The 24264-nt window shown below is 45.0% G+C and overlaps 1 protein-coding gene across 1 annotated transcript in view; it reads right to left on the bottom strand.

Moving 5' to 3' along the window:
- Positions 1-22979, bottom strand: part of GPR39 (G protein-coupled receptor 39) — a gene marked incomplete at its 3' end in the record, with an annotated part of 240179 nt that extends 217200 nt beyond the window's left edge. The window contains exon 1 of the mRNA XM_082840999.1: positions 21808-22979. Within this exon, the coding sequence (XP_082697125.1) occupies positions 21808-22663 (856 nt within the window). The 5' untranslated portion in view covers positions 22664-22979. The remainder of the gene's footprint in view (positions 1-21807) is intronic.
- Between the last annotated feature and the right edge of the window lie 1285 nt (positions 22980-24264).

Here is a 24264-nt window from a genome sequence, read left to right as displayed (position 1 = left end):
AAGACACAGGGTGGCTGAATAAATACAAGATTCATACGTATGCTGCCCGCAAAAGACTCCCTTCGGATCTAAAGACACACAAAGATGTTAAATGAGATGGAAAAAGGTATTCCATGCAAATGGAAACAAAGAGAGCCAGGGTAGCAATACTTAGACAAAACAGACTAAGTCAAAGATTGTTGCTGAGACAAAGAAGGACACTACATAATGATCAAGAGATCAATCCAAAAAGAAGATATAACAATTGTAAATATGTATGCACCCAACATAGGAGCCCCTCAATACACAAAGATTAACAGACACAAAGGAAGAAACTAACAGTAACACAATAATAGTAGGAGACTTTCACACCCCACTTACCTCAATGGACAGGTCACCCAGACAGAAACTCAGTAAGAAAACCTGGCCTTAACATTACACTGTTAATAGATATGTATAGAACACTCCATCCAAAAGCAGCAGAATATCTATTCCTTCCAAGTGCACATGGAACATTCTCCAGGATAGATTACATGCTAGTCCACAAACAAGTGTTAGTAAATTTAAGCAGATTGAAATCATATCATTCTGACCACAATGCTATGAGACTAGAAATCAACCTCAAAAAAAAAAAAAAACTGGAAAAAGCACAAACACGTGCAGGCTAAACAATATGCAACTAAACAACCAAAGGGCCACTGAAGAAATCAAAGAGGAAATCAAAAAATACCTAGAGACAAACGAAAACAAAAACACAATGATCCAAAATCTATGGGACACAGAAAAAGCAGTTCTAAGAAAGAATTTTGTAGCAATAAAAGTCTACCTCAGGAAACTAGAAAAATGTTAATTAAACAACCTAACAATACACCTAAAGGAACTAGAACAAGAAGAACAAACAAAACCCAAAATTAGTAGAAGGAAAGAAATAATAAAAATCAGAGCAGAAATAAATGAGATAGACACTAAACAACCATCGAAAAGAGTAATGTAACAAAATCTGGTTCTTTAAAAAGATAAACAAAACTGATAAACCTTTAGCTAGACTCAATAGGAAAAAAAGAGAGAGGACCCAAATCAATAAAATCAGAAATAAAAAATGAGAAGGTATATCTGACAACACTGAAATACAAAGGATCATAAGAGACTATTACAAACAACTATATGCCAATAAAATGGACAAGCTAGAAGAAATGGACAAATTCCTAGAAATGTACAATCTCCCAAGACTGAACCAGGAAGAAATAGAAAATATGAACAGACCAATCCCAGTAATTAAACTGAATCAATAAGAAAGAAAAAAAAAACTCCTGACAAAGAAAATCCAGGACCAGATGGCTTCACAGGTGAACTCTATCAAACTTTTAAAGAAGAGTTAACACCAATCCTTCTCATATTATTGACAAAAACTGCAGAGGAAAAAATGCTTCTGAATTCATCCTATGAGGCCAGGATCACCCTGATAGCAAAACCAGAAAAAAATATCACACACACACAAAATTATAGGCCAATATCACTGATGAACATAGATACTAAAATTCTCAAGAAAATGTTAGCAAACTGAATTCAATATTACATTAAAAGGATCATACACCAATGACCAAGTGGGATTTATCCCAGGGATACAAAGATGGGTCAGTATCCACAAATCAATCACTGTGGTACACCCCATTAACAACCTGAAGAATAAAAGCCATATGATCATCTCAATAAATAGAGAAAAAACTGTGACAACATCCATTTATGATAAGAACTCTTCAGAATGTGGGTATAGAGGGAACATACCTCAACATAATAAAGACCATATATGACAAGCCCACAGTTAACATCATACTCAACAGTGAAAATGAAAGCATTTCCTCTAAGATCAGGAATGAGACAAGGATGCCCACTCTTGCCACTTTTATTCAACATGGTATTGGAAGCCCTAGCCATAGCAATCATTCAAAAAAAAAAACAAAAACAAAGGAATCCAAATTGGAAAGGAAGAATTAAAACTGTCACTGTTTGCAGATGACATGGTGTTAAGCATAGGAAATCCTAAAGATGTCACCAAAAACCTACTAGAGGGCTTCCCTGGTGGCGCAGTGGTTGAGACTCCGCCTGCCGATGCAGGGGACACGGGTTCGTGCCCCGATCCGGGAGGATCCCACATGCCGTGGAGCAGCTGGGCCCATGAGCCATGGCCGCTGAGCCTGCACATCCGGAGCCTGTGCTCCACAACGGGAGAGGCCACAACAGTGAGAGGCCCGTGTAACGCAAAAAAAAAAAAAAACCACAAAAAAAAATCCCTACTAGAACTCATCAATAAATTCTGCAAAGTTGCAAAATTAATATACAGAATCTGTTGCTTTTCTATATACTAACAATAAACTGTAAGGAAGAAATTTTTTAAACATCCCATTTTCATTTGCATCAAAAGTCTACAATACCTAGAAATAAATCTAAGGAGATAAAAGACCTGTGCTCAGAAAACGATAAGACGATGATGAAAGGAACTGAAGATGACAGAAACAGATGGAAGACATACCATGCTCATGGACTAGACGAATTAGTATTGTTAAAATGACCATACTACCCAAGGCAATCTACAGACTCAATGAAATCCTTATCAAAATGCCATTTTTCACATAACTACAACAGATAATTCCAAAATTTCTATAGAAACACAAAAGACCCTGAATAGCCAAAACAATCTAGAGAAGAACAAAGCTGGAGGTATCAAGCTCCCTGATTTCAAACTGAACTACAAAGCTACAGCAATCAAAACAGTATGGTAGTGGCACACAAACAGACACATAGGTCAATGAAACAGAATAGACAGCCCAGAAATAAAGCTACACTTTTACGGGTAAATAATCTATGACAAAGGAGGCAAAAATATACGATGGGGAAAGGAGAGCCTGTTAACAAATGATGTTTGGAAAACTGGACAACTACAAGCAAAAGAATCGAACTGGACTACTTTCTCACACCATATATAAAAATAAACCCAAAGTGGACTAAAGACGTAAATATAAGACCTAAATCCATAAAACTTCTAGAAGAAAACATAGGCAATATGCTCTTTGACATCAGCCTTAACAATTATTTTATGGTTCTATCTCCTCAGGCAAAGGAAACAGAAATAAACAAATGAGACTACATCCAAAAGTATTTGCACAGAGAAGGAAACTATCAAGAAAACAAGAAGGTTGCTTACTGAATAGGAGAAAATATTTGGAAAGGATATATCTGACACAGAGTATATCCAGAATATACAAAGAATTCATACAACTCAACATCAAAAAAGCAAACCACCCAATTAAAAAATGGACAGAAGCCCTGAATAGACACTTTTCCAAAGAACATATAAATGGCCAACCAGCACATGAAAAGACGCTCAACATCACTAATTATTAGGGGAATGCAAATCAAAACCACCATGAGGTGGCGAACTAAGAGGATGAGGAATTCCCATCTCCACACAACTAGGGCACCTATCAGGCACCGGTGGGGGACCACGGACACCTAAGGGGACGGGAGGAAGCCCCAGCGACCGGGTAAGACGTGGGGTGTGGGGGTAGTAGTGAGGGGTGGAGAAGTGGAGGCGGGACCGAACTGGCACCCCTGAGGGGCAGCTGGGGGAGGGGAAGGGATCCCACGCCTGAAGGAGGAAATTGGGGGACCGCTGGGAGGGCAGAGAATCAAAAGCAAGAGTGGCCAGTTTTCCCCTGTCCTCTTGGGCCCCCGGGAGCCTGCTGAGATCCCGGGCCTGACCCTCTGCCCACCGAGGCCCCCTCCAGCCTGGCGGATCCTGAGGGAGTGGGAGGGAGGGAAGGAGGAGCAAAATTAAAGGCTGGAATCACGGGACTGGTACCCCTTAGGGGCGGCTGGGGGAGGGTAGGAGTTCCTACAGCCGGCAGGACCCACCCACGGTTCGGGGTCCAGCGGGAATGGGGGAGACCCTGGGGGAGACATGGGGGGACACGGAGGAAGGAAGGGAATGCGGCCAGCGCTTTCCCTGTCCACTTAGGCACCAGGGAGCCTGTTGGGCTCCCAGGCCTAATCCTCTGCCCTCAGAGTCTCCCTACTGCCATGCAGAGCCCAAGCCCTGCCCGTACACCCCCACCCAGGGCCCCACCTCTACACGCGGAGGCCCCCTCTGAGACCCCCTCCAACTGCGCTGGGCCTAAACCCCACCCACACACCCTCACCCAGGGCCCTACCGCCAAACACTGGAACGCCACACTCTGGAGGCGGCCCCTTAGACTTGCTGCCTCTCCGCTTCTAGGACTTCTAGGACGGTCCTAAGCAGAGGCCCTGCCCCAGGCTTCAACAACGCCCGGCCTAGGCTGCGCCCCTAAGGCCTTTTCCAGCTGCATGGGTCCTGAGCCTAGGCTCCATCCCACACTCAAAGGCCACCACCCGACCTCCCCGCCCCAGGTCCTGCCCCACCCTAAACCCTGCCCCTGCCTAAGTTCCACCTCCGTCTAAACTCCACCCCCATGTAGCCAAGGTTTGGGGGTTTTTTCTTTATCTTTTCTCCTCTTTTATACTGGGGTTCTGTTTCACCTTGTTGTTGATTCATTTATTTTTTTCTAATAAATCTTTTATTTTGCTAACTTTCTTTTATTCTTTGTATGTTGTTATTGTTCTACTCCTTTGGGCTTTTGCTCACCCCCCTTTTCTTCTCTCGTGGTTTTGTTTTACCTTATGGCAGTTGTTTCAATTATGTTCTTATTTTTCCTAATATATTTTTTGTTTTTCTAATTTTATTTTGTTATTTATTCTTTGTTATTGCACTGCTCCATTTTTTCTTTTTTCTTGCCTCACCACATTGCTTGTGGGATCTTGGTTCCCAGGCCAGAGGCTGGGCCCAAGCTCCTGCGGTGGGAGCTCTGAGTTCAAACCGCTGGAGTAACAGAGAACCTCAGACCCCAGGGAATATCAATTGGAGTGAGGCCTCCCAGAGGTCCTCATCTCGGCACCAAGACCCAGCTCTATACAACTGCCTGCAAACTCTAGTGCTGGATGTCTCAGGCCAAACAACCAGTAAGACAGGAATACAGCACCACCCATTAAAAAAAAAAATTAAATGACAAAAAAATATGTTGCAGACAGGGGGGCAAGGTGAAAACTTACAAGATCAAATAAATGACGACAAAATAGGCAAACTACCTGAAAAAGGATTCAAAGTAATGACAGTAAAGATGATCCAAAATCTCAGAAACAGAATGGAGAAAATATAAGAAACAATTAACAAGGATCTAGAAGAACTAAAGAGCAAACAATGACAAACAACACAATAACTGAAATTAAAAATACTCTAGAAGGAATCGATAGCAGAATAACTGAGGCAGAGAACGGATAAGTGACCTGGAAGATAAAATAACTACTGCAGAGCAGAATAAAGAAAAAAGAATGAAAAGAATAAAGGACAGTCTCAGAGACCTCTGGGACAACATTAAACGCACCAACATTTGAATTATAGGGGTCCCAGAAGAAGAAGAGAAAAGGAAAGGGACTGAGAAAATATTTGAAGAGATTATACTCAAAAACTTCCCTAACATGGAAAAGGAAATAGCCAATCAAGTCCAGGAAGCGCAGAGAGTCCCATACAGGATAAACCCAAAGAGAAACACGCCAAGACACATATTAATCAAGCTATCAAAAATTAAATGCAAAGAAAAAATATTAAAAGCAGCAAGGGAAAAGCAACAAATAACATACAAGGGAATCCCCATAAGGTTAACAGCTGATCTTTCAGCAGAAACTCTGCAAGCCAGAAGGGAGTGGCAGGACATACTTTAAAAGGTGAAAGGGAAAAACCTACAATGAAGATTACTCTACCCGGCAAGGATCTCATTCAGATTCGACGGAGAAATCAAAAGATTTACAGACAAGCAAAAGCTATGAGAATTCCGCATCACCAAACCAGCTCTACAACAAATGCTAAAGGAACTTCTCTATGTGGGAAACACAAGAGAAGAAAAGGACCCACAAAAACAAACCCATAACAATTAAGAACATGGTAATAGGAACATACATATCAATAATCACCTTGAATGTAAATGGATTAAATGCTCCAACCAAAAGACACAGACTGGCTGAATGGATCCCAAAACAAGACCTTTATTTATGCTGTCTACAAGAGACCCACTTCAGACCTAGGGACACATACAGACTGAAAGTGAGGGGATAGAAAAAGAGATTCCATGCAAATGGAAATCACAAGAAAGCTGGAGTAGCAATACTCATATCAGATAAAATAGACTTTAAAATAAAGACATTTACAAGAGATAAGGAAGAACACTACATAATGATCAAGGGATCAATCCAAGAAGAAAACGTAACAATTATAAATATTTATGCACCCAGCATAGGAGCACCTCAATACATGAGGCAAATGCTAACAGCCATAAAGGGAAAAATCGACAGTAACACAATGATAATGGGGGACTTTAACACCCCACATACACCAACAGACAGATCATCCAGACAGAAAATAAATAAGGAAACACAAGCTTTAAATGATACAGCAGACCAGAGAGACTCAGTTGATATTTTTAGGACATTCCATCCAAAAGTGGAAGAATACACTTTCCTCTCAATTGCACATGGAACATTCTCCAGACAGATCATATCTTGGGTCAAATCAAGCCTTGAAAAATTTAAGAAAATTGAAATCATATCAAGCATCTTTTCTGACCACAATGCTGAGATTAGAAGTGAATTACACGAAAAAAAAACAGTAAAAAACAAAAATAGATGGAGGCTAAACAGCACGCTGTTAAAAAATCAAGAGATCACTGAAGAAATCAAAGATGAAATTAAAAAATACCTAGAAACAAATGACAATGAAAACACGATGATCCAAAACCTATGGGATAGAGCAAAAGCAGTTCTAAGAGGGAAGTTCACAGCAATTCAAGCTCACCTCAAGAAACAAGAAAAATCTCAAATAAACAATCAAACGTTACACCTAAACCAACAAGAAAAAGAAGAACAAAGAAAACGCAAAGTTAGGAGAAAGAAACAAATCATAAAGATCAGAGCAGAAATAAATGAAATAGAAACAAAGAAAACAATGACAAAGATTATAAAATTAAAAGCTGGTCCTTGGGGGCTGCCCTGGTGGCGCAGTGGTTGAGAGTCCGCCTGCCGATGCAGGGGACACGGGTTCGTGCCCCGGTCCGGGAAGATCCCACATGCCGCGGAGCGGCTGGGCCCGTGAGCCATGGCCGCTGAGCCTGCGTGTCCGGTGCCCGTGCTCCGCAACGGGAGAGGCCACAACAGTGAGAGGCCCACATACCGCAAAAAAAAGCTGGTTCTTTGAGAAGATAAACAAAATTGATAAACCTTTAGCCAGACTCATCAAGAAAAAAAGAGAGAGGACTCAATCAATAAAATTAGAAATGAAAAAGGAGAGATTACAACTGACACCGCAGAAATACAAAGGATCACACGACACTACTACAAGCAACTATATGCCAATAAAATGTACAACCTGGAAGAAATGGAAAAATTCTTGGAAAAGTACAACCTTCCAAGATTGAACCAGGAAGAATTAGAAAAAATAAACAGACCAATCACAGCTAATGAAATGGAAACTGTAATTAAAAATCTTCAACAAACAAAAGCCCAGGACCAGATGGCTTCACAGGCGAATTCTGTCAAACATTTAGAGAAGAGCTAACACCCATCCTTCTCAAATTCTTCCAAAAAACTGAAGAGGGAGAAACACTTCCAAATTCATTCTACAAAGTCAACATCACCCTGATACCAGACCCAGACAAAGATATCATAAAAAAAGAAAATTACAGACCAACATCACTGATGAACATAGACGGAAAAATCCTCGACAAAATACTAGCAAACAGAATCCAACAACACATTGAAAGGATCATACACCATGATCAAGTGGGGTTTAGCCCAGGGATGCAAGGATTCTTCAACATACACATAATAATTAATGTGATACAACATATTAACAAATTGAAGAATCAAAACCATATGATCATCTCAAGAGATGCGGAAAAATCTTCTGACAAAATTCAACACCGATTTATGATAAAAAAAAAAAAAAACTCTCCAGAAAGTGGGCATAGAGGGAACCTAGCTCAACATAATAAAGGCCGTATGTGACAAACCCACAGCAAGCATCATACTCAATGGTGAAAAAGAGCATTTCCTTTATGATCAGGAACAACACAAGGATGTCCACTCTTGTCACTATTATTCAACATAGTTTTGGAAGTCCTAGCCAAGGCCATCAGAGAAGAAAAAGAAATTAAATGAATACAAATTGGAAAGGAAGAAGTAAAACCGTCACTGTTTGCAGATGACATGACATTATAAATAGAAAATCCTAAAGATGCCACCAGAAAACTAGTAGAACTAATCAATGAGTTTGGTAAGTTTGCAGGATACAAAATTAATGCACAGAAATCTCTTGCATTCCTATACATTAATAATGAAAGATCAGAAAGAGAAATTAAGGAAACAATCCCATTTACCATCACAACAAAAAGAATAAAATACCTAGGAACAAACCTACCTAAGGAGGCAAAAGAGCTGTACTCAGAAAAATATAAAACACTGATGAAAGAAATTAAAGATAACGTAAACAGATGGAGAGATATACCATGCTTCCTGAATTGGAAGAATCAATATTGTGAAAATGACTATAGTACCCAAAGCAATCTACAGGTTCAATGCAATCCCTTTCAAATTACCAATGGCATTTCTCACAGAATTAGCACAAGAAATTTTACAATTTGTATGGAGACACAAAAGACCCCGAATAACCAAAGCAATCTTAAGAAAGAAAAACGGAGCTGGAGGAATCAGGCTCCCTGACTTCAGACTATAATACAGACTATACTATAAAGCTAGAGTAATCAAGACAATATGGTACTGGTACAAAAACAGAAATATAGATCAATGGAACAGGACAGAAAGCCCAGAGATAAACCCACACACATATGGTCACCTCATCTTTGACAAAGGAGGCAAGAATATACAATGGAGAAAAGACCGCCTCTTCAATAAGTGGTGCTGGGAAAAATGGACAGCTGCATGTAAAAGAATGAAATTAGAACACTCCCTAACACCATACACAAAAATAAACTCAAAATGAATTAAAGACCTAAATGTAAGACCAGACACTGTAAAACTCTTAGACGAAATCATAGGCAGAACACTCTGTGACATAAATCACAGCAAGATCCTTTTTGACCGACCTCCTAGAGAAATGGAAATAAAAACAAAAATAAACAAATGGGACCTAATGAGACTTCAAAGCTTTTGCAAAGCAAAGGAAACCATAAACAAGACCAAAGGACAACCCTCAGAATGGGAGAAAATATTTGCAAATGAAGCAACTGACAAAGGGTTAATCTCCAAAACATACAAGCAGCTCAGGCAGCTCAATATCACAAAAACAAACAACCCAATCCCAAAATGGGCAGAAGACCCAAATAGACATTTCTCCAAAGAAGACATACAGATGGCCAAGAAACACATGAGAAGATGCTCAACATCACTAATCATTAGAGAAATGCAAATCAAAACTACAATGAGGTAACACCTCACACCGGTCAGAATGGCCATCATCAAAAAATCTACAAACAATAAATGCTGGAGAGGGTGTGGAGAAAAGGAAACCCTTCTGCACTGTTGGTGGAAATGTAAATTGATACAGCCACTATGGAGAACAGTATGGAGGTTCCTTAAAAAAACAAAAAATAGAACTACCGTATGACCCAGCAATCCCACTACTGGGCATATACCCTGAGAAAACCATAATTCAAAAAGAGTCATGTACCACAATGTTCATGGCAGCACTATTTACAATACCCAGTATGCGGAAGCAACCTAAATGTCCATCAACAGATGAATGGATAAAGAAAACGTGGCACATGTATACAATGGAATATTACTCAGCCGTAAAAGGGAATGAAATTGAGTTATTTGTAGTGAGGTGGATGGACCTAGAGACTGTCATACAGAGTGAAGTAAGTCAGAAAGAGAAAAACAAATACCGTATGCTAACGCATATATATGGAATTTTAAAAAGCAGTACTGATGAACCTAGTGGCAGGGCAAGAATAAAGACGCAGATGTGGAGAATGGACTTGAGGGCACAGCGGGGGAAGGGGAAGCTGGGATGAAGTAAGAGAGTAGCATCTATATATATACACTACCAAATGTAAAATGGATGGCTAGTGGAAGGCTGCTGAATAGCACAGGGAGATCAGCTTGGTGCTTTGTGACAACCTAAAAGGATGGGATAGGGAGGGTGGGAGGGAGGTTCAAGAGGGAGGGGATATGGGGATATATGTATACATGTAGCTGATTCACTTTGTTGTACAGTAGAAACTAACACAACATTATAAAGCATTTATACTCCAATAAAGATGTGGAAAAAATAATCCACGTACCCAAGACTTTTCTTATAAGTTGCTTAAAATAAAAAAAATTAAAAGCTTCCAACTAGTAAAAAAAAAACACCACAGGACTTCCCTGGTGGTGCAGCGGTTAAGAATCCGCCTGCCAATGCAGGGGACACGGGTTCGAGCCCTGGTCCAGGAAGATCCCACATGCCGCGGATCTTCTAAGCCTGTGCACCACAACTACTGAGCTTGCGCTCTGGAGCCCACGAGCCACAACTACTGAGCCCACACGCCTAGAGCCCGTGCTCTGCTACAAGAGAAGCCACTGCAATGAGAAGCCTGCGTACCACAACGAAGAGTAGCCCCCACTCGCCACAACTAGATAAAAGCCCACGTGCAGCAACAAAAAAACCCAACGCAGCCAAAACTAAAAATAAATTAATTAATTAAAAAAAAAAACAAGGAGATATCACCTGACATCTTTCAAAACGGCTATTATCAAAAAGACAACAGGGCTTCCCTGGTGGCGCAGTGGTTGAGAGTCCGCCTGCCAATGCAGGGGACACGGGTTCGTGCCCCGGTCCGGGAAGATCCCATATGCTGCGGAGTGGCTGGGCCCGTGAGCCATGGCCACTGAGCCTGCGCGTCCGGAGCCTGTGCTCCGCAACGGGAGAGGCCACAACAGTGAGAGGCCCGCGTACCGCAAAAAAAAAAAAAAAAAAAAATGCTGGTGCCCAGAACCAGTTTACTTTATAAGCCGCCATTACCCGCCACTCTTCATCAAGGGTATTTTTAGGCTTCCTTCTACAAGGCTCCACCTCTATACTTTGATGCCCCAACTAGAGAAATATTAAGCTCCTCGAAGGGGAGAATGAGCATCCTGATCTCTAAAGTCTAAATGACACCATACACATTTTAGGATTTCGTAAATACCTGATGAACGAAGCGCTAAAGTGAGGAGAATTTAGAGCAGGGTGAAGCCGGTCCAGGAAGGCTTCCTGGAGGAAGGGGCCTTCAGGAGATTCAGTAATGAGAAAAACTCCAGGTCCAAGAAGGAGAACAGGCTACTTCTACACAAGTTTTCTTCACCCTCTGGAAAGCAAACTTCCCTTGCCTCCCCTGTCGAGACAAACTTGAAAAACAGTGACAACACATCAGCTGTCCTCTAAATATACAAAACACGCAGCTGTCAGTTCAACATGATATTTCATCCTTCAGAACTGTGGCACCTAGAAAGTCGACCCATAAATTTCCCAGAAAGCTTTGTTTCTGCTGAGTAGATCAAATCTTCCAACGAGTAATAATATGTAACGCCAGAGACCAAATGAGTTTGCTTCTACCCCAATACCCTGTGTGTAGTGTTTTATTTCTAAGGTAAGCTGGATTTTTTTCCCCTTCACTAGAGAAAGAAGACGGCTTTTCTCTACAAATTCAATGAACCTTATCCCCCAACTGGGCCTGACTCCCACGTATGCATGCCTTTGGTTTCCGGTATGATGCTGCCGCCTCCTGATGCCCGTCTGTCAGATCCTGGTACCACCACTGCTGTCCAGCTAGCCAGCCACCCCTGAGATGTGTAAAGCAGCCTGATGAGATGTCTGGCAGGCTCCTGCCGGCCAGAATGGCTCTTACACACAGTTAAGTGCAAACAGGAAATTTTGGCAAGTTTCTCAGTTGGCAGAAACCCTAAACATCAGAAAATGGTAAAGTTTGTTAGCCTGAGACATTTCTCGTACTCAGACTTGCTTTCAGCACTGGGGTTGGCCCCCACTGTCCACCCCCGCTTTTTCCACTTGAAGCTAAACGATGAAGAGTGTAAGCGCTCTGCTCCAGTGCGAAGGCTCTGGAAAGTAGCAAAGCTGCCCAGACATTCACTGATTCACCCAACTTTCGTTCAGCACTTTCTAAGTGCCAGGCTCTGAGGAAAAAGAGCTACCCAAAGCATGATAATTAAAAGATGAATCTACCACAGCCCTCCTCTTTTGACAACCAAGGTATCCATGGGTTCAAATTTCCAGCTGATGGGACTCAAACCTGCAAATTTTGAATTCCCCAAATAAGAGTCTAAAAGTCCAGAGAAACTCCCATGGTGCCCTGGATCATGGTAAATTTCCTAATCACTGAGCCTTAGCAGGTGTCCAATAAATGGCGGGTGAATCCAGGAATGGCTGGGCCATGGGTACAGGTCTTAGAAGGCGGGACTTTTCACAGAGAAGCTTCTAGAGATTAGGTTTGGAAGATATAACTAAGGCAGGACATGTGTCTACCTTGGAGCCCCTTATCAGCGTTCAGGGAATGTATCCGTTTTCTACTGTTACATAACAACGTCTATTTATTAGCTCACATGTCTGTAGATCAGAACTCCAGACCCGGCATGGCTGAGATCTCTGCTCAGGGACTCATGGTATCAGCCAGGCTGAATTCTTTTCTGAAGGTTCTGGGGGGAAATCCACCTCTCAGCTCATTCAGATACCCACTTCTTTCCCGGCACTCAGCTCCTAGGGACCACCTACGTTACCCGCCAGTGACCCCTCCAGAGCTCCAAAGCCAGCAATGGAGAATGTCTTTTACCTCCACCCCTCTTGTGATTTGAATCTCTGAGGTCTCCTGTCTCTGACTTCTAGACCCAGATTTAAAAGGTCTTGTGACATGATTCAGCCCATGCAGAAAACCTCCCTATTTTAAGGTCAACTGATTCGGGAACTTAATTACTTCTGCAAAATCCCCTCAGGGCAAGACCTTGATTAGTGTTTGATTGAATAAGTGGGAGCAGATGTATGTACACCAGGGCTCCAGAAGTCCAGGAGCCATCTCAGATTTCTGCGTACCACAGGGAAGGGGAGGAAAGGCAGGTAGAGGTGAAGGGATTTCCTGAGGATCACAGTTTGTGTGGTCTCCTTCCTACCCAAGCGCAGCACCACTGTCAGGGAATTTCAATCCCAGCACCTAGTAAGCAGTTCACAGCCACTGCGTCCCCAGCCCCGTAGGGTAGTTGGAAGAACTATGAGTGTGCATGGTGCCTGATCTCAGGAAGCCCCAGGAATAGCTGGGAGAGGGCCTTCCCTGGTGGTCCAGTGGTTGGGAATGCACCTTCCAATGCAGGGGACAGGGTTTCGATCCCTGGTCGGGGAACTAGGATCCCACATGCGGTGGGGCAACTAAGCCCCGTGTGCCACAACTACTGAGCTCACATGCCTCAAACACAGAGCCCACGCGCTGCAACGAAGGGCCCGCAACTAAGATCCGACGCAGCCAAAATAAAATAAATAAAGCAATTCCTTTATAAAAAAAAAAAAAAGAAGGGCTTCCCTGGTGGCACAGTGGTTGAGGGTCCGCCTGCCGATGCAGGGGACACGGGTTCGTGCCCCGGTCCGGGAAGATCCCACATGCCGCGGAACAGCTGGGCCCGTGAGCCATGGCCGCTGAGCCTGCGCGTTCGGAGCCTGTGCTCCGCAACGGAAGAGGCCGCAGCAGTGAGAGGCCCGCATACCGCAAAAAAAAAAAAAAAAAAAGAGAGAGAAAACTGAAAACAATACCCTTAGACAAGGCAGTGCGTTCCTCTCTGCTTCCGCCTTCTGGTTAAGACGTGAGACAGAGGGCTGCAAGTGAGTGCTAGTTAAGGGGGAAATGAAAACATATTGGTTGAATATTTTCAAAACACTGCCCCCACTGCATCCTCTTTCCATCACCCTGAGGACACCCTTGCCAACAAGTGGTGAAAGGGCCTGCTAAGAAATAATTTTTCGAGTTCTCATTCCATTATCATCCGGTTAAACAGAGTTTAACAAGCACTGTTCAACACCACCTTAATCACTTTCATTTCAGGGTTACTTCTGGCAGGTACATACAGTGAAAGTTGATATTCAGGGGCTGATTAACACAGACTGTTCCCTGGCTCAGGGGAGATAAAAGCTCAAATGCCCTCCACGATGGCTTGACTTTTCAGAGGCCTGGAAGAATCAGATCCCTTTCAAGAGAGCATCTTTAGGTTTGAACTAATCAGAAAAATTCTGAGGAATGATAAGTTTCTAGAGGAATGCACACCCAAGGGAAAACAGAACACCATTCCCCAATCCCAAGCTCAGGCGTGTTCAGGTATTTATTCAGTCAACAAAATTTCATTGAACATCTGCTGTGTGCCAGCCCCTATGCTAGGATGAAGAAAGGTGGGGAGTGAGATTAAGAATAGCTCCTGCCCTCAAGGAATCAGAAGGAAGGCAGACATCAATCAAATGATTTCACCATTAAATATAAAATTATTATTACTGTGAGTCTTGTTTCAAGGGAGGTTAAATTAAGTCAGGGAGGATGGGCCATGCTTCCCAGGGGAGATCTGAAGGTGCTCGCTTGGTGAAGGTGCTGGTGGGGTCAGGTAGAGCATGGAGTAAGGCAGAAAAGCATTTCAGGCAGAGAAAGCAACACATGCCAAGACCAGGTGGTAAGAGAGAGCCTGGCCATGGTCTACTGAAGGATTTAAAGGGGGTAATGGGGCAGAGAAATTAAGGAATGTTATAGATTGAACTGTGCTCCCCAAATTCATACGGTGAAGCCCTAACCCCCGATGTGACAGTATCTGGAGACAGGGCCTTTTGGGAGGTGACTGAGGTTAAATGAGGTCAGAAGGGCAGGGCTCTAAGCTCATTGGACTGGCTTCCTTATAACAAAAAGAAGAGATAAAGAGATCTCCCTGGTGGCGCAGTGGTTAAGAATCCGCCTGCCAACGCAAGAGACACGGGTTCGAGCCCTGGTCTGGGAGGATCCCCCATGCCGCGGAGCAACTTAGCCCGTGCGCCACAACTACTGAGCCTGCGCTCTAGAGCCTGCGAGCCACAACTACTGAGCCCACGTGCCACAACTACTGAAGCCCGTGCGCCTAGAGGCCGGGCTCTGCAACAAGAGAAGCCACTGCTATGAGACGCCCGCGCACCACAACAAAGAGTAGCCCCCGCTCAGCGCTACTAGAGAAAGCCTGCGTACGGCAACAAAGACCCAACGCAGCCAAAAATAAAAATAAATAAATTTATTTAAAAAAAAAAAGAGATCTCCCTCTCTGTGCATGCAGAGCAAGGGCCATGTGAGGACTCACTAAGAAGGCTGCTATTTGCAAACCAAAGAAGTCTCACCAGAAACCATCCCTGGCATCTCCCAGATCTCAGATTTCTAGCTTCCAGAACTGTGAGAAAATAAACGACTGCTGTTTAAGCCCCACTATCTGTGGTATTTTGTCATGGCAGCTCCGGCAGACTAACACAGTGGGAGAACTGCACCCGATGCAGTTGGAGGGGCAGCCGACCACGAGGTCCTTATGTTAAGGATTCTGATCCTTGACCTAAGAGCCATGGGAAGCCATTAACAGAATTGAACTTGATGGGCCTGAGAATGGGGGCATCAATGGGATCCCAGCAGCTGCAGCACAAACAGCCTAGGCGAGGGGAGATGCAGACATTCCTCCAGTGATGCCACATCCAATCAAGGTCCCTCAAAGTAGAAAAGGGGCTCCAGGAGCTCAAGCTCTTTTGACAGTCCCTACAAAGGAAGGTGCTATCAGAGAGCAGGGCCCAGGTAAGGCTGAACACATCTATTTACAAGAACTGACAGCAGCAACGGTAACCGGTCTTTTCTTCAGTGCTCAGCACGCAGCCAAGGAGTAGAGGTGGAGAGTCAGGTGGGTTGTTGCAGGGCTGCAGACCAGCAGGGGAGCTGGGCGGAAGGAAAAGGCGGGGAGAGATGACAGTGTGATCCAAGTGGTGGGTCAGAGGACCTCGTCTAGTGGGGCAGGACAGGGCTCCTTGACACCCAATTCAATATGCTTCCACTGTGCTGTCTCTACACGCAAATGGCTTTTATTCTGAGCGGTTTTAGCATTAATACGCTGAATGCATTGCTCGACGAAGGCTTCTGCTGTCTTATTACACTTTGGCAGCCCCCATGAGGCATGCAACTAAGACAGACGAACAGGCTTGCTAACGAATGGGAACTGGCATTCCCATGTTCCCTTCCACGGGAACAATGCATCTCTCCAACAGAGAAGTGAAATCTTTGAGGCAGCCTGATTATACAAATAAAGCAACATTATTATATTTGTCTGCGAGGGTGATCACAGGACACTTGCAATTTATGACAGATATCACAAGTAGAAAAATAAACATGAAACACCATTTAGTATAGTCCCATCCACCCCAGTAAAGGGGGCAGGAGAACAGAGGCAGCAAGCCGAAGACTCGAGGCAAAACTTTTGTCCTGAAATAGCCAAACATGTGAGTCAAAATAATCTCTCACATATGTTTATGTATGACTGATTCACTCTGTTGTACAGCAGAAACTAACACACCCTTGTAAAGCAATTATACCCCAATAAAGACGTTAACAAAAAAACTCTCACTCTAAAAATGTCAGTAATTTAATTCTGGTGATATTTCCTTTAGAGGCTGAGTTGGCTTAGCCCTTTACACCACAGAAATAGCCTTTACTGAGAAAATTAATGACACAAACATGATAGTAACACCAGAATTTAAACTAGTCGGGAAAACAATTATTTAAAAATTCTCTGGGCACTTCAGAGCATTTTAAGGCATTCATTTTCATGTAATCAGTTGATGTACACAAGGGTATAGAGATTGACTTTTCAATTAATTATATTTCTGCATATGGCCTGTATGAGGGGGGCAGAATTTCCTGAAGTCAATGAAAGGGAAGCTAGAGAAACACAGGAATCAAATGACAAGCCACTGACAAAGGAAGGTCTGGCCGAATTAAATCAGTTAATCCTGAAACAATGGGAAATTGACAAGGATGATGCTAGGACAGGTACTTCAATGAGGATGAATTAAATAGCAAGGAATTAAGAGAAGCTCTTGGGAGTAAGCTTTCTTTATAATCTTGCTGTTCTAGAAAATCAAACACAATGGCTATCACAACTATTTTGTCAGAAAAATTACAAGTGAAGCACTTGTTTCATTCTGAAAAGAATTATAAGAATTCACATATGATTAGAAACTATGTTTGATAAAATATAAGACAAATTTCTTTTCATAATTTTCACTTTTGTTTTTCACAATGACATCCCAATAAAACCTCTTTTCATGGGAAATTTTGGACTCCACTTTAAGAAACTAATTGGAAGAGTTTGTTTCAGGTACCGATTGTGAAGAGGAGCCACTGTCAACATCTCAGCTTCCTTTCTCTGTCTCTCCCGTGAACACGTGACTTTGACCTCACATCTGAGGTCTTAAGACCCAGAGGATATGATTCTGATCTCCTCCTTGCTTCTCTCCGGCCCACCCCACAAATATCCAAATATGCGTCAACCTTCTTTTTAGAGTAGTTCAGTTCAGCAGCAGATCTCAAATTTTTTTCCATCCAAATACACTTGGGACTAAGTCCATATTCAAGATATTCTCCAAGACCAACCCAAGTTGATGTGCAATTCCCATCACTCTCTGTGGCTCCTCCCCTTTCCCTCTGACTCAAGAGAGCAAATCAGAATGCAAAAAAAAAGTGTACCTATTATAGAGTCCTAAGCCTCTATGATGTTTCTTTAATTTCGTAATTTCACAATTATCTGTAATAAAATTTTCCATAACTATGGTTGAAAGCCCATCACTACCCTACAGGTCCTTAGGAGGTAGCTGTAACCTAGCCCCAATCACTTTACACTCTTGAAAGTTACAAATTACAACGCTTTGTTTAAACTACACTTGTTCCACTTTGAGTGGGGGACATCTGACAGCAAGCCACAGGTGCAAAAGACACAGGCACGAGTGTCTGTGGACCTGGGTGCCCCACGCATTGAAAATAACTCCAAGTGAGAGTTCAGAAATATAAGATGGAAGGTCTGGGAAGAGAAAAAAACAAAACAAAAAAAACATGGAAGGTCTGGGAAACCCTCTTGAAAGGAAGGCTCATTTTGCATATTCTCAACATCTAAGGTATAAAAAGACAAATGCACCAGTTCCTTGCCTCCAGAAGAGACAGGAATCCAGACCAGGCAACCTCTGTTCTGGCATGGGACAAGTCATATTAGCCGTGACCGTGCAAAAAGAAATAAGTCTAGTACTGACTTCTCACTGAGCTGACAAGAGGCAAGAAGGGACACTCATGTGTCCAGAAATGTGTACTTTCACATTATTATTGCTCTCTCCTGCAAATTGCTTGAGAGCTAGGAGGCGTCCCCGCATCTCTTTCCCTCCCAGAGTTCCCAATTTGTTTTCATTATTCACCAGCCCAGCCCCTCAGCTATCGTGAGGCACAACAGCAAAAGATGCAGAAAGGAAAATTAATATGTTCTACATAGACTTCCTCATCTTGGGTAGATTTATGAATTTCCCTTCTGTTATGCAGAAGTTAGCATTTTTCACAATGAGGGGGAAAATTCCTTAATTGTTTTTTTTATTGCCTCCAGAGCTCCAAAGACATCTTGGGCTGTGTTGTCATTTACGTTTCACATTAAATGCAAAATATGTTTGAAATGAGCAAATATTTGTTTTAATTTGATACATCTGTTAACTCAAGTGCTAAAAAGACAGCTAAATCACTATGTTAAATTCAGCAATTTGTAAACAATTTATATATTCATTTATTCTGGGTTAAAAATGCCCCAAAGCATAAGTTTTATGAAACACAAAATAATTGCATTGTATCAATCTGATGGATGCAGGGCATGATTTCTTCCTCTTCACTCCATTAGTTTATTTCCTAACTTGAGTTAATTAGTGAGGCTCCTATTTTTAAAAGCTCTTTGAAATTCACTGGGAGTGGGAACAGTTGCAAGAACTGCTTTGGAAACCTACTGCAGAGGAAATGGGCTAAATAATGCTGAATTCCCCCAAGACAGTATCACACATTGAGCACCTGATTGCCATTCAACAATCTGCTGGGAACACAGTGGGTGATTAATACACAGTTGTTACAAGGAAGCGGAGAGAACTAGAAGGAAAGAATGAGGGCTGCTGAGAGAACAGACTCATTCCAGGTGATTACTAATTGGATGAGATGATCTCCAAGTTCCTATTTGTCTCTACACAAAAGTCTGTGACATTCTGATTTTATGTCTGAATGGAGACATAACTCCAACATGGAGACCGACTTCAACTTGGAACAATACCCGCTAGGAGAAGAGACATCTATTCACAGAAATTAAAAATTTTTAAATAAAAAGAGATTGGTACAATAGAGAACAAAGATGAATCAATTATTTTTTTCCTTGGTCAAATGCAGTCTTAATTCCTAAATTAGGGTGGGAGATTAAAAAAGTAAAGTCATTCATACTAGAGTATTAAATTACTGCTAAAAGTTTACAATATGCCTAAGGGTATACGGCAGAAAGGAGAACTAGTCTTTCAATAGATGTTCAAGCAAATCCAATGTCCGTTTCTTCCTGGAATATTCTGGGTAGAAGCCAATGGGCGAGAGAGATTGAGTTGGGTTGGGTGCCCTTCCTAAGTCCCTAGACAATGTCACCTGCTACAGACGCCTTACTCCAATTTCCAGAAAGGCTGCAACACCTTATCAAAGTTCTGCTTTATTTCATTTTCCTTTCCCCATGAGCCTGTGAAAAAGCCACAGGCAGCCACTCATTTCCCTGCCCTTGTAATGGCAAAGAACAAATCTGACTCCATCTTGGATCTGTTTCTTTTACTTTAACCTTTGTATTCTATTGGTTTTTGCCACAAGAATGTTGCCTACAGCCTGAAATATACAGGATGGCCCACTCTCAAGGGTCTGACCTTTCAAGATATAACATGTTTCCATTCATATAGAGATAAAAAGTTGCAGAGCAGAGAATAACATCTGTCTTGTTGGAGGTTTATAGGAACCTCCTGACCTAACCTACATGTACAGCTGCAAGAACAAAGGATTCCGGCACCAAGAAGTTTGCAACAAGCAGCCACACCCCCTCCCCCTTAAATATAAAAGAAGTTTGAACTCGAACTCAGGTAAGATGGTTCTTTGGGACACTAGCTCACCATCTTCTCCCTCTGCTGGCTTTCTGAATAAAGTCATTATTCCTGGCCCCAACATGTCGTCCCTCAATTTACTGTCCTGCTGTGCGACCAGCAGTGTGAACTTGGACTCGGTAACACGCTGAGAACCAAGCTTAGAATCTGGGAGCTGCACTTGAGTGCAGCTGAACTGAACTAGGTCTTCTCTAAGCCTGAAACTGCTCCTCTATGAAATGGAAATATAAGCCAAGAGCACAGCACCTGAGGCAGAGTCGGCATCCCCAAACCACAAACTCCCTCCTGTCATTTCGCACAGACCTAGAGTAAAGTCAGGTCAGTTGTACGGATACACCAGAAGCCAGGGGCATGGCTGGGACAATACCCAGTTCTTTCCATTTCTCTTCAAATGCCTTCCAATTTTCTTTCCTAACTCCTTGCCCTAGAACCTGTTTCTCAGGTCTCCCACACCAAAACAAACAGCACCATGATTTATTCCTTCTCTGATGCCACACTGGAAAGGGAGCTGGGGAAAAGGGGAAACATTGTCCTAACAGCTCCCCCTGGACTCACACACACCCACAAGGATATCTTTTTCTTTTTTCCGCTAAAAGACATTTTTAAAAACTCTTTGCCCCAGTCCATGTTGTGTGTCTCCATGAAAGCCCACCAGGCCCCTCTTCTGAGGCCTTGGGGGGCTACTAATCATGGGCCCTTCCTTCCTGGCACACAGGAGGATCTGACTTTAAATATTTGCATCACAAGAAAAGTTTGGAAAACGAAGCAAGTTCTCCGAAAGGGAATTGGTATTTGGGATGATCAATCAAGTCTCGGGAAATCTGTGAAGCCAGATTTTCTGAATCAGACAAACAAGCCAGCCGGTCCAGCCGTGGTTCTGTGTTAAGAAACAGATCCACCAGGGCAAACACGCCAGCACTACCTTGGGGAGTGTGTGTCTGAGAGCTCCAGTTTCTTAAGACTTGGGTAGGAAATCACTTTGGGGGAACAGAGTCCCAGCCTGTGTGTGTTCCCGACAGCCTCGTTTCTACAAAGGAGGAGAAAAATGGGAACACAATCTAATTGCCTGAGAAAGGTTCTCCAGGATAAAGATGGGCTAGATAAGGATGCTGCCTTCCATCTTCACAGAACTGGGTCCTTCTCAAAGGACTTTCACCTGTCTCATATTACCTAACCGGACCCTCAGATTTCTCAGTGTTATCTTCCATTTTACCCAAGCTATTTTGTGACTTGGCCAGCCATCGCGCAGCTGCCACTGCGGAACATACCCAGCCCTTCTGACTGCTGGGCTAATGCTCTTTTGACCATAACTCAAGTCCCCAAAGCAGAGAGAAGAAACATGCAGAGGCTCAGAACCATGCCTCTTCAGCCTCAACGAACTGAGGTTCACGCTCTTAAGGCAAGCTTGAGTTTAGAGGACCGCGGGTGGTGACGGGGGGGGGGGGGTTACGGGGGGATGAGGGCGGCTCCCAGGAGGCCCTCCACCCAGGACTCACTCAGGAAGATGATGGTCTGCCTCCGGGCGCTCCTGTTCTCCTCGCTCTCCGACTTCCTCACCTGCACCTGCTGCCCCTGGGCGGCCAGCGTGCCCTGCTTACTCCTCGTGAGCGCCTGCATCATGCTCCAGCACATGAAGGCCACGGAGGCCAGGACCACGAGGTAGATGACGAAGGCACCGAAGATGCTGGCCTGGAACACGGTCCAGCGGCTGGAGAGGTTAGTACAGATGGACATGTTGGAAATCTCCGGTTGCTCGTGGTGGCGGGTACGGGAGCGGTTGCACGTGAGACCGTGGTGACTGGGCACGTTCGCCAAGGGGTACTCGACTCCCATGGCAAAAAGCAAAGGCAACGCCACCAGGGCGGAGGTGACCCAGACGAAGCCGATCAGCAGCTTCACCTGGCAGGGCCCCGACATGGCCTTATACCGGAAGGGGTGGCAGATGGCGATGTAGCGCTCGAAGCTGAGCGTCAGGACGTGCAGCAGCGTCGCGTAGCTGCAGGCCTCGAAGAGGAACGTGTGAAGCTTGCAGGGCACGGTGTAGCTGGGCGTGGTCAGGGGATTCCAGATGATGCTGTAGAACTCCACGGGCATGCCGATGAGGAAGACCAGGATGTCGGAGCAAGCCAGGCTCACCATGTGATCCGTCACCTCCTTCTGCAGGTAGCCCTTCTTCTGCAGCACCTGGGTGACCCGAATGGTGACGCTATTCCCCAGGACGCCCACCACGAAGATGGCCAGGTACACCAGGATGAGGGTGATTTTGATCCAGGAGGCCACCTCGAACCCGGGAACGTGGCTGTGGTCGATGACCTGGGAGCAGTCACTGCCAGGACGGCTGGGCGAAGCCATGAGGAAGGCAGCCAGCCAGGCCGCGGCGTCCAAAGACCTTCTGAACTCCCTTTCTTCCTACCCGCGCGGCCCGAAGTTCTCGGCCGCAACTCACTAGCGTGGGTGCAGGGCTTTTTCGAGCTCACCTGGGCAAGGTAACAGGCTTTCGGGTGCTTTCACGGAAACTTCCCGGAGCAGCCCAACCTAGCCGAGGCTGGAGGCGTCCGAGGGTGGGGTTTGGGAGGTGGGGGTGTGTATCTGGGCGAGGCGGGGAGAGCGCGGAGGAAGGAGGTTCCAATCTCGCTGCAGCCAGTGAGCCCGCAGCCCCCAAAGCGCAGGCCCTTCCCTTCTCTGTCCCCGGCGCTCCGCTCCCGGCTGCCCGGCCCTGGCGCGCCAAACCCACCCACCTGGAGCACCCTCTCCCGAACGGCTGGAGGCGGGGTGGTCAGCGATTAATCATTAACCGCCGCCGCCTGTGCTCCCGGCCGCAGACCCAGCCCAGCGGGGGCGTGCTCAGCTCACAGACATGGTCCCGACACCAGATCTTGGCCCCGGAGCACGGGGCGACGGGTGGCCCCATCTTCCCCGCCGCCCACGCGGCCACCGCCGAGTCAGCGTCGCCGTCCGGTCCCACGCGCATCCCACCGCGTGGAGGCACAGCCGGGGGGCAGCTGCAGTGCGCTCCCGGGCTTAGGCGCGGAAAGACCAAACCGCCCCCTCCTGCCCTGGGGTCCCTTCGAAGGTTTGGGCCACCACGGCCAGTTTGGGGGACGGGAGACGGCTGGACCCGGGCGCCCGCCTCGGTCGCCGGCCAGTTGGCGGGCCCGCCCTGGCGCAGCCGGCAAGCTTTCGCCTCCTTGGTGCCCTGCCGTCGGGCCCTGGGGTGTTGGCACTGGACGGTTAGGCTGTGCGCTGGCTGGAGCCGCTGCTCCAGGAAGTCGCCCCCAAGCAGGCTACTAGGTCCCCAGAGAAGCCCTGCATTTCCCCAAAGCTTCCCGGGCGTTCTGCGCAGGGCCTGCCTCACCTTCTTGCCGAAGGACCCGAGGAGCGCGGCTCCCTCCTTTCAGTTTCACTCCACAGCTCAGGCCCCTCTCCCGGCGGCAGCGGCAGCGGCAGCGGCGGGAAGTCCTTAATTGGGGACATGTATATGGATGAGGGTGGCACCATCCGCCAGGATGCCCCTGGTGGGAAGCGCGTCCTCCCAGGGAGCTGCGACCAGGACATCAAGGGCAGTAGGAGGGAGTAAACATGGCGATAAGGATCATGACATTTTCGCTCTTCTCAGAAGAGGAAAACCTCTAGTGGGCCCATCTTCATCTTCTAATACTAAAATCAGAAGGAACTCTGCCGGGGGAGGCAGGGGGCTGTCCTATGCATCGTAGAATATTTAGCATCTTCATGTCCCACGCTGAATAGTGACAGCCAAAAGGTCTCCAGACGTTGCCAACTGTCCTCTGAGGGGGCAAAACTGCCCCAGGTGGAGAACCACTGCCTTGAAGGAAGAAAATGGAACCTCTTCATCTGTTCATCCTGAGGGCGTAGCACAGGCCTGTCCAGAAAAGCATTCTTAAATGATCACAGCCACTGCCCTGTGATGTGATCGTTTTAAAGATGAAAAAACT

Source organism: Leucopleurus acutus (genome assembly GCF_964270905.1).
Source record: "Leucopleurus acutus genome assembly, chromosome: 6".
Lineage (NCBI taxonomy): Eukaryota > Metazoa > Chordata > Mammalia > Artiodactyla > Delphinidae > Leucopleurus > Leucopleurus acutus.
Note: the sequence above shows the minus strand (reverse complement) of the source record. Positions and strands in the feature narration are given on the sequence as shown.